At 44.6% G+C, this 11368-nt stretch overlaps 1 protein-coding gene across 1 annotated transcript in view; it reads left to right on the top strand.

Moving 5' to 3' along the window:
- The first annotated feature begins 8928 nt into the window (after nucleotides 1-8928).
- SNX4 (sorting nexin 4) overlaps nucleotides 8929-11368 on the top strand; it is a 74289-nt gene continuing 71849 nt past the window's right edge. The window contains exon 1 of the mRNA XM_045903026.3: nucleotides 8929-9091. Coding sequence (XP_045758982.1) covers nucleotides 8951-9091 — 141 coding nt within the window. The 5' untranslated portion in view covers nucleotides 8929-8950. The remainder of the gene's footprint in view (nucleotides 9092-11368) is intronic.

Below are 11368 nucleotides of genomic sequence, written 5' to 3'. Positions count from 1 at the left end.
TGAAAGCTGGTCACTCCCGAGGAATATCTAACTCCCATTATCTCAGCCTTAACAAAGTGTGCCGGTCGACAGAGCCTGCCCACATGTACAGAGCTTTTTCAAAATCCTAAATTTAAGTAGTGCCTGGGAGGCTCAGTCAGTTGAGTGTCTGACTCTTGATTTTGGCTCAGGTCACAGTCTCAGGGTTGTAAAATCGAGCCCCACGTCAGGCTATGCACTCAGTGCGGAGTCTGCTTGAGATTCTCTCTCCCTCTGCTTCTCTCCCAGCTCACCCACACACACTCTCTCTCTCTCTCAAATAAATAAATAAAAATATTAAGGAAAAAAAAACCCACCAAAATTCTAGATTTAAATTACTGAAATATTAATGAATAACTAAAGATCATCAGACAGCTTCAGAAGGCTCCAAAGAGAAAACAACAAACTTAAAAACAATGACCTAGGAGGAAACAGGAATAACAAACAGGGGAAAAAAGCAAAGAGGTAAAAGGTTCTGGCCAGTTACCTTGGAGATTCAAAACGATATTGCGTACATAAAACGTGAACAGGTATTGATGGGTATCTATGAAAAAGAAACCATCAGAGAATAAGAACTTTTGCTCAAGCCAGAGGCCTGCCAATCTCTGAGACTCCTTCTTTCTTACCTCTAGTGTCCAATGTGACAAGTCCTACCAACTCTGCCTTAGGAATGGCCCTCATCAGTTCTTGTCCAAACTAGTGTTCTATCCTCTACAGTACAGTCCTAGTAATCTGTAAAAATCTCCCCTCCTTAAAAACCTCTGGTGGATGGGGGCGCCTGGGTGGCTCAGATGGTTGGGCATCCGCCTTTGGCTTGGTTCATGGTCTCAGGGTTCTGGGATCGAGCCCCACATCGGGCTCCCTGCTCAGCAGGGAGTCTGCTTCTCCCTCTCCCTCTGCCTCTCCCCCTGCTTGTGCTTTCTCTCTCTCAAATGAATGAATAAAATCTTAAAACAAAAAAACAAAAAAAAACCTCTGGTGGCTCCTGATTTCCCATGGGATAAAATCCAGACTCCATAGTCAGGTTTACAAAACTCATTATATCCAGTCTCCCCATCTAGACTTACCACCCCATCCTCTTCTCCCAGAAGCCTGCGTTTCTCCACACTGAATTCCTCCCAGTTCTCTGAACAAGACTTGCCCTTTCCAGCCCCTAGAGCCATAGTAGAAAGCTCTTCTGGCTTCCCTGCCAGGCAATCTCCTGCCCAGCAGTCAACACCCAGCCCAGTTTTCCCTGTAATCGCAAACAGGATTCTGCACCCGCCCTCAGGGCCCTCATTAGTACTCTCCTTGAGCCTCTGTTCAGGGACTGGGTAGGTGCTCCATGCCGTCACTCAGGATGATCGAACATGGCAGCAGGCTGCTTGGCCATGTCCCCAGCCACCTCACCCCTACTCAAGTGGAAAAGAAAAACTCCTCCTTCCACATTTCCTCCAGAAGGAAATGCCTTCTTTGATGAGCTCCGCTAGCCTTCAGAAGAAGCTGAGTCAGGTACTCTGGGCCTCTTATTAAAAAACAGGCACCCCTTGGACGCCTGGGGGTCTCAGTCAGTTAAGCGCCTGCCTTCAGCTCAGGTCATGATCCCAGGGTCCTGGGATCGAGCTCTGCATCGGGCTCCCTGCTCAGTGGTGAGCCTGCTTCTCCTCCTCCTCTGCCTGCCACTCTGCCTGCTTGTGTTCTCTCTCTCTCAAATAAATAAATAAAATCTTAAAAAAACAAAAAACAAAAAACACAACAGGCCCCAAATGGAGTCACTTGTCCGTATCAGCAAACCAAGACTTTGTACCTAACCTAATTGCAGTTTAGTCTCTCCCAGGAATGTGACCTTTAACCAGTCAAACTGGAATTTCCCGGTCAGCAGTAGTAGGTAATCTGCCTGAAAGACCCCCACCTTTCCCCCAAAGGGAGGTGACTGTGCCTGAAATAATACACCTGTCTTCCTCTTTCTGCCTCTAGAAGCTTTCCATTTCGTGTAGCTCTTTGGAGCCCCTTTCTGTTTGCTAGATGGGATGCTGCCCGATTCATGAATCATTGAATAAAGCCAATTTGATCTTTAGATTTACTCAGCTCAGTTTTGTTTTTAACACCCTCAGTCCAAGTTTGGGGCAAGAGCTCTGTCCTGACCACTGCTCTGCTACTAACCAGTTGTTGGTAGTAACTGTGGGCAAGTTAACTAACTTTGCTGAGCTTCACTGTCCTTATCAGGAAAATGAGGGCATTGGATGAGAGGACCTCTGAGGTAATACCTCACTTGTGATCTCCAGTTTTGGGTTATTTACAAAGGGAAAATCCCAAGAGTGGAAAAAAGCCCTCCATTCCCCATTCACCTCAGGGCCGGTGGCTGAAGTTGGTGGTTTCTGGAGTTAATCAGCTGACTCAGAACTTTGCGGCTTCCGCACTTTTCCTACCTAACCAAGGGGAGGGGCGAGTAGGGTGAGGTGGCTCAGAGCCGCCTGCTCTGACCCATCAGCTAGGCGTGGCTGCAGAAAGGGACACGGTGACTGCCTGCTGCTGGCCTCTCCCAAGGGCTGCCTCCTCTCTCTGGAGGAATTGATTGGCACACAGGGACCAAGCTGGGTCCTCACGGTACCAAGCCCACCGAGGAGGGGAGAGGAGAGAAGGGCCCATGCTGGCTTTGTGGAAGGGATGCTGAGGAGGCAGCACTGGCCACAGTCCCATTGCACCCATTCTCCCCTACCCTCTCCCCTGCAGTTTTGAGGAGAATTCAGGTATGAGGAGGTGTCTGCGGAGGCTGGAGGGGGAGCTACAGTGGGCAGGAGGCCAGGAGCCTGACTGGCTTTAATAAGTAAAAATGCAGCTGGTTATTATGTGTTTGCTTGTTTTCTTCTGTACGCAGCATTTTAGGCAGCCCTAGTTTTCAAAGATCAGGTGGTCTGATAGCTTATGAATATCAAAGAAAACCTTCCATCTCTAGAATCATTTGCCAGGCTCTTCTGAGCTTGCAAAATATCCTATTTACCCTGTAGATAGGCTGTTACTCATATGTAGGATATTAGTTGATGGGCACCACAAGACTCACGCCAAAATGCCTTGGCCAATGACCTGCCACAGGGCTCCCTCCCAGCCTATCTGGTTTCCGTTTGCTACTTGTAAACAACTACTTGCTTTAGAAGACCTTTATCAAAGTGCATTTAAATTATCTGAGAGGGGAGAAGTATTTTTTTTTTCAAGATTTTATTTTTGAGTAATCTCTACATCCAATGTGGGACTCGAATTTACAACCCCGAAATCAAGAGTCACATGCTCTACTGACTGAGCCAGTCTGGTGCCATGGGGAGAAATATTTTCATGATTTTTAGCTGTGGAAGATTCTAGTGCCCCACTTGCTGTAAAATTTTCTGGAAGTTTCTCAAGCCATAGTGGTTTAGGGTATGGTTCTGCAGGTTTTGCATGTATATTCCAGTCTTCTCCATGGGCAAACAGCCATGAATCAGTTTAGATGATCACCTTGGCAGACAATGAGATTGCCTGGGCAGGTGTCTAATAAATATTTATTGCATGTTTAGTTGAATAGATTGGAGCTTCGCTACATCAGTCACGGCTCTGTGCTGCATAGAACAGAAACCAACACTAGTCACATCGAGCAAATAGAGAAAATCCTGGAAGGATATCCGAAACTCAAAGAATTAAGGCAGGTGATCTAGAAAGTTGTAGAATCAGGGTAGCTCTGGAGTCTTGGCACAGAGCCTACAGGAAATTCACAGCTTGGGGACCACATTGGCCCGATGATGGCTCTAATCTCCAACATCTCCTCTGACCCAAGATTCAAAGTTCTGGGACTTTCAGGGTCTGAATGGCTGAATTGAAATAATCTGCCCATGGGTAATAAAAGAAGGATCTGAGCTCTTCAGTTGCAGTGAGAGGCTGCAATTAAAGGAACATACTAAGACTTGGTCGCCAAAGGAGGCCTCACACAATGGGGAATTTGCCAGAAAGGAAGAAGGTAATATTAGTGGGAAGGGGGCAAATTAGATATTACACTGTGAACAAGGACAGATGTCATCTACACTGACACTAAAATGAGAGATGAGGTGGGGCTGGGGCTGGGGCTGGTTGCTGGTCAAGGTTGAAGGAGAAGAAGGTTGTAATTTTGGAGGAAGGAGAAGAACATGACTTTCAGAGACATGGGTGGCCAGCAAGATAGCAGTAGAATCCTGGGGAGGGGATAACAGAACCTGGATGGTGAGGTGCAGAGAACAGGTGTTTCGTGGTGTTCTTAGGCTGACACAGGAGCTCAATACATATTTGTTAAATTCATAACAAAGTGGAAATGTACATCATGCTATTCAGATACGAGACTGAAGTTCCTCTGGCTGGATGAGGTGGGGAGTATGTCCCCACAGAGGTGGACTCATCCTTAAAGCCAGCCTGGCTAGTCATCCCTCCTCCTGAGAACTTTCCCATTCACTCTGGAGCAAATAACCTCAAGCCCTCCCTCAGTAAGGGGTGTGTGTGTGGGGGGGGGGGGTGGATATCCTTACTCTATCTGAATCTGAAAAATAGGGAGCATCTGTATCTAAAATGTCTATAGAGTTAGCATTGGATTTTCCCAGACTTAAGCTGGACTAGAGTAACTTTGCCTTTATCTTCCAAGGAAATATACTTCTACCTCTAGGTTATCAGGTGAGGACTCAAACCTCAATTTCTGCCAATTATTTTCCTCCTTTTCCAGAAGAGTCTCTCTTCTTCCTCTCCTTCATGCAAAGCAGCATGGCCCAAATGCATGGATTCTAATGTTCTATAAATTTGGGTTTGAATCTCAGCTCTTCCCTTTATTTGATGGCTGTGTGACCTTGTCAGATGTTACCAAACCTGCTTCATCCCCTGTGAATGGGGAAAATAATGCTTGTCTTGCAAGAGGCATCATGAAAATGTATGTTGAAGTGCCACACATATAAAAAAACTGCAGGGTGGGGGTGCCTGGCTGGCTCAGTCGGTAGAACATGTGACTCTTGATCTCAGGGTCATAAGTTCAAGCCCTATGTTGGGCAAAGAGCTTACTTAAAAATAAAATAAAATAAGATAAAAATTAAAAAATGCTTGAATTAAAAAAAACTACAACAACACTACATGGCAGGTTGTCCAAAAGATGAACAAGAAGTTGCAGATACCACCTCTTCTCCTACCCTGGGCTATTTGTTTATTTATTTATTTATTAAAGATTTTATTCATTTGACAGAGAGAGACACAGTGAGAGAGGGAACACAAGCAGAGGGCGTGGGAGAGGGAGAAGCAGGCTCTCCACCGAGCAGGGAGCCCTATGTGGGGCTTGCTGTGGGGCTTGATGTGGGGCTCAATGTGGGGCTTGATCCCAGGACCCTGGGACATGACCAAAGCCGAAGGTAGAATCTTAACAACTGAGCCACCCAGGCGCCCCTACCCCGGGCTTTTTAAAGACTAGTTATTGTCTCTTTATCAAAAAGAGTGTTAGCTTTTGGCAGGCCCAAGGGTGAGACATATTATCTAGTGGATACAAATAATAATTTTTGAGAAATATGGTATTATATAATAGAGCAGAAATAATTCCTCAGGCACTATCAAAGCTTAGATAAAAATCTCTTAAAATCTCCCAATTCCTATTTAGCTTAAGGAACTAACAGGTCAGGTACACAAAGATGTTATGTAGAGGGATGGTCATTGCAGTTTTTTTGGTTTTTTTTTTAAGATTTTTATTTATTTATTTGACAGAGAGAGAGATAGCAAGAGCAGGAACACAAGCAGGAGGAGTGGGAGAGGGAGAAGCAGGCTTCCTGCCGAGCAGGGAGCCCGATGTGGGACTCGATCCCAGGACCCTGGGATCATGACCTGAGCCGAAGGCAGACACTTAATGACAGCCACTCAGGCGCCCTGCAGTTTTGTTTCTAAAAGTAAAGTTTGAGAACAACTTAAATTGTAACTATAGAAGGACGCCTGGCTGGCTCAGTCAGTGGAGCATGCAACTCTTGATCTCAGGGTTGCAAGTTTGAGGCCCATGCTGGGTGTAGAGATTACTTAAAAATAAAATCTTGGGGTGCTTGGGTGGCTCAGTTGGTTAAGCGTCTGCCTTCAGCTCAGCTCATGATCCAGGGGTCTTGTGATAGAGTCCTGCCCCTCGTCAGGCTCCTGCTCAGTGGGGAGTCTGCTTCTCCCTCTTCCTCTCCTTCTGCCCCTCTCCCCCTGCTCATGTTCTCTCTCTCTCTGTCTCAAATAAATAAAATCTTTTAAAAAAGTAAAATCTTAAAAAATTATAACCATAGAGGATTATGAGATTAAATATAGTAATTTTCTTTGTTTATTTATTTTTTTAGTAATCTCTACATCTGACATGGGGCTCAAACTTAACAGCCCTGAGATCAAGAGTTGCATGCTCTTCCAAATGAGCCAGACAGATGTCCCAAATTATAGTAATTTTTTACAATAAAACTGTATAGTCTTTAAGAAGATTCTGTAGAAATATATTTAATCACATGGAAAGGTGTTCTTGCTGTATTAAGTGAATAAATTATTATAACATTATAGTATGATTCTACTTTTATTATATATGTATAATATTCGAAGGGATATGTTAAATGTTAGTGCTTATCTTTGGGTGTGGAAGTATGGAGATTTTATATTATTTTTATTCATAACTATTTTCTAATTTTCCCACAATGAACATGTATTATAGGTATATATAAGAGGGGACATGATCATCTAATCCTTTTTGCCCTGATTTTAGACTCTTCAAGCACCCTTTTGTTTTTCCAAATTTGGTTTCTTCAAGGCTATCTCTTAAGAAAATATAGGGACAAAGTTATATCTAGCTAACTTATAATTAATATTAAAGGCAGTCTTGAATTTTTTTTTCCACAAAAAAGGAGGTGTGAATTGTAAAAGGTGGGGGGCAGCTTTCCCTTTATCCTTCTAGATTCTTTTGGCTGGTCTGTTAATTAAATTGACATAAGACAGATTAACAGGAGAAAAATAAATTATGTAGGTATGGGAGCCCAATAAGAATATGAGACGGACGAAAATGTCAGGCAATTGAAGCTTCTACACCATCCTGAGCTAGGAAATGGGATGGGGGCCCTGGCCTCAAAGGAGAGGAGGGTAATTCCCAGGACAATAAAAACAGATGTTTGATAATTAGATGTTTGCCTTGCCATACACATGGGTCACTCAGATGAAAAGTTATTTCTGGTAGTAGTAGTCTTTCTGGGCCAGGCCTCCCTAAACTCTTTTAGGTAGTTAAGGGAGAGGTAAAAGTAATTTTCTTGAATCTTCTGGGTTTTGATTGCTTTCAGCTCAAAATAATGCACATGCCAAAGTGGCCTATTTTGGGGTCATGTATTCTGCTCCCCCTCAGAATGAAGAGGAAACAGATGTTCCTACTCTGTTTTAGTTTTCTTCTCCTTCTTTTTTTTTTTCTTTTCAGAAATAGCACGTAGAACTATGGCCTCCCCTCAGTGAATGCTTTGTCAAAACTTGAGCTCCTTTCCTTGTTCTTACTGCAGGATGAGACACCGAAGTCACCAGCCCAGAGTGAATATCCTAAAGGCTCTAGGACCTAGTTTTTTCAGTATCTCAAAACTGGGAAAAGGGCAGATGATAATGATTACAAATCTGTCCCTGGGAAGGTATCTATCCATCGCTCTTGTGATGAATTAATAAAATAGTCTTCTGATTTAAAAATATGTTTCCTGGGCGCCTGGGTGGCTCAGATGGTTAAGCGTCTGCCTTCGGCTCAGGTCATGATCTCAGGGTCCTGGGATTGAGCCCCACATCAGGCTCCCTGCTCAGCGGGGAGCCTGCTTCTCCCTCTGCCTCTCTCTCTGTCTGTCTCTTATGAATAAATAAATAAAATCTTAAAAAATAAAAAATATGTTTCCTGAGAATTTGCTTAGCATGAACAATCCTTGATAAACTGATAAAATGCCTTTTGAAATTTGAGTAAATGTCCTAGGTTTGGTCAGAGGGGGGAAAAAGGGGGTCCTTGCCTTAAAAAAGTCCAAAGTCCAGTTGGGGCAGCTAGACATATAAAAAAATAATTGTAAAGTAATACGAGAAAGGTCTTAACTGATTCATTAACAAAGCGATATTAGCATTTGGACATGATAACTTGTGATTTTAGGGATGAGTGGGAAGTACGCCAAGTGGGGGCGGGGCAGAGAAGGCAATGCAGGAAGAGCAAATTGTGTGTCACAGCCTCAAAGTATCTCGGCAGGAAGATCAGTTTCTCTCCTTGAAAAACTGATGACCAGACTTTGTATAGAGAACCCCAATTTCCACACAGCCTGCTACACCCAGTGAGCATTTCCCGTTAGGTTTACCAATAGTGAATTCTTGTCAAGGAAGCGGGTTCCGAAGATTCGGTAAGAGATGTTCATGTTCGTAGAAAATGATAGAGATCTCCAGGGCTTTATGAAACGCAAGAGATTTCAAGCACCGCTTCGGCCAAACGCTTCACTTCTTCACTTCTCTCAAAAACTTGCACCTGCTACCTTTTGCTGAATGTGTTACTCGAACTGCTGAAAGTTTTTAATTTATGGCGCTCTGATCTTTCCGGGGAAAAAATGGTAGGAGAGACAGGGGCCTAGAGCGAGAAGGTCAGACCGCGGCCTCGGATTTCTTTTTGAGACTCAATTTTTCTCTAGGTGATCTCCAACCGGAATGGTTCCAGGGTCTACTCTGTTCTTCACTTTCCCCTTGCCTTTCTCCCCTTCTCTCCTCCACCCGTTCTCCCCGGTTTCTGGGGCTCCCAGTTTAGCAGCTGACCACTTCCTAAGTACCCGCCGGGAACTCCGTGGGTCTCAGCCCCCGCGGATCGCGGACCGCGGACCGCGGACCGCAGCCGGGCCGGGCCGAGAAGCAGGGGGCGGGGCCGAGAAGCAGGGGGCGGGGCGCGCTGCGCGGCGGCGCAGGCGCACTGGAGCCGCCGCGCCAAACCGCAGCCATGGAGCAGGCACCTCGGGATCCCGAGCGGCAGTTGCAGCCGGCGCCCTTAGAGCCGCTGGGCCACCCCGACGCGGGCCTGCAGGCCGCGGTCGGTGAGGAAGCGGAAGGGGCCCGAGACGAGGGCTCCGGGGAGGGCACGGTGAGGAGAAGGGGCGGCAGAGGCCACGGGGCCTGGTGTCGGGGCCTAGCGGGCCGAGCTGGGCTGGGCTGGCGGGGCCCGGTGGGCTCGAGCCGGGAAGGCCCGGCGGTGAGGCGACAGCAGGGTGGAAGGGCCGGGCCACAGGTGCAATGAAGGGGAGGCTCGGTGGAAAAAGGGGGTTTGGGGGAGGGGCGAGCGCCTGGCGCTGCGGGACCAAGGGAAGGGCCGAGAGGGCGGCGGCGCGGGGAGCGGAGGGCATGTGTGGGTGCGGTCCCGCGGGCGTGGAGGTCGGAGCCCGGGACCCGCCGGGCTGGAGCGGGTGCGGTGTTCAGAGGTCGGGGGACCTAGAGGTTTGGACCAGAAGAGCAACACTGTTGTTCCTGGCATTCTGGTGAAGGGTTGTGCGGAGGCGATGGCCGGACCGAGGCATCGTGGAGAGTGGGCAGCGGTGCTGGAGAAGGAGGGGAATGGGGGCCTTGAACAAGTTGGGGGTTAAAAAGGGTGGTTGGCTTGGTGCCACCATCAGGAAATTGAAGAAAGTGTCGGATTCAAGAAGAGGTACAAATAAAAAAAAATCAAACTCCGTATTTGTCTGCAGTTTCTTCACTTGGAGGCAGTGCCGTATTTCCCAGTTGAGTGAGGTTTGTCATCTATATCCCATGGACCTGCTTTGTGAAGCCCCTTAGTGATTTTCATTGCTTGAGGAGAGGAGAAAATGCATCATTGTATATTTGTAATTGCTTTCACTCCAAAGTGTTTTCACGCATAATGCAAGATAGGTAGACCGGGTTAAATCGAAGCATTTCAGAAACCATCACTCCACATGACACCATTCTCTCCAAGAGTGTGCGTTGATCATCCATTTTGCTTCCTTTTTTCTGCAACAGGTGTTAGTGCTAATATAAAACTGCCCATTCTTATGGTATACGGGTAAAGAAAAGTTAAAGTTGTTTGCTGGATGTAACTAGAAAGCCTTTATTTAAAGTTTAGAGACCAGATAACCAGGAACTTCATACACAGTAGTTGAAGGTTTTGCCTTAGGGAAATGTGGAGATACATAGGGTAGCATAAAGACTTTTTGGGGTGAGTTTTAAGTTTTTCATTTAATTTTTTCCAAAATGTAGAATTATTTGTGGAAAGGTCAGGATCTCATATTAAATGTGAAGAAGTGTGTGTATTCTTAGTTCATAAATTTGGCTCTTATGATTTGCTCTTTATGCAGGTTTCCATCTGTGACTTAGTTTTTGTGTTCCCCTTTTTAAAAAAAAACTTATTGTGAAGTATGTCATCACTAAACAATAAATAATTATCTCACAAAATAATCGAAGCACTCATATGTTCTCCTGGGTTACAGCTCACTCCCTCCACCACAGTGGTAACCTGTATTCTGCATTTTGTATTAACAGTTCTTTTGCTTTTCTTATAATTTTACCATATGTATCCCTAAACAACATGTTGTTTTACTTGATTTTGAAATTTACGTAAGTGATATAATTTTACTTCCTCTCTTAGCTCAGTATGTTTTTGGGATTCAGCCAAACTGTGGCTTAATTCATTTATATTCACGACTGTTATAGGCTACCATTTTATAGATATTCTACAGTTGATTTCTTCTTGTGTTTATAGACATTGGGGTTATTACAAGATTCTTGCTTATTTCTAAAAAAATTACTATCATTAACTTCTTCCGTATCTCTTGGTGCAGATGTCTAATACAAATTTAGATGTGGGATTGCTGGATTGTAGGATATTAGCACATTGAATCCTAGTAGGTGGTGCCAAATTGCTTTCCAAAGTGATTTTACCAACTTATTTTCCCATCAGCAGTGCCCGATGCTTTCTGTCTGTATCAACACTTAATGTTTTCAGACTTTAAAATATTTGCCAATATCTTGGGTATATGTTAAAGCAATTTTAGATTGTTTCAAAAGGCAAGGATCATATCTTTTGTTGACAACATCATGAGTTTAATTTTGATTCGATTATGATGATAAAAATTTTCATGGGGCACCTGGTTGGCTCATCAGTAGATCGTGCGACTCTTGATCTCATGAATGTAAGTTTGAGCCCCATGTTGGATGTAGAGATTACTTAAAAAAAAAAAAATCTTTAAAAAAAAATTTGTTTTTTGGTAATTTTTTGTGAAGATAATTAACTAATATGAAGTCACAACTATAGTATAAACTCCATTTATCTTAATTTAAAAGTAATTATAAGTACCTCATTAAAAAACCTATATATATTCAGTTTAAGATATTTGAAATCCCAAAGATGCTA

The sequence above is a fragment of the Mirounga angustirostris genome, unplaced genomic scaffold (genome assembly GCF_029215605.1).
Source record: "Mirounga angustirostris isolate CCGP_5_RB_7025 unplaced genomic scaffold, mMirAng1.0.hap1 SCAF_1, whole genome shotgun sequence".
In the NCBI taxonomy this organism is placed as follows: Eukaryota; Metazoa; Chordata; class Mammalia; order Carnivora; family Phocidae; genus Mirounga; species Mirounga angustirostris.
This window is presented reverse-complemented; position numbering and strand designations above follow the sequence as displayed.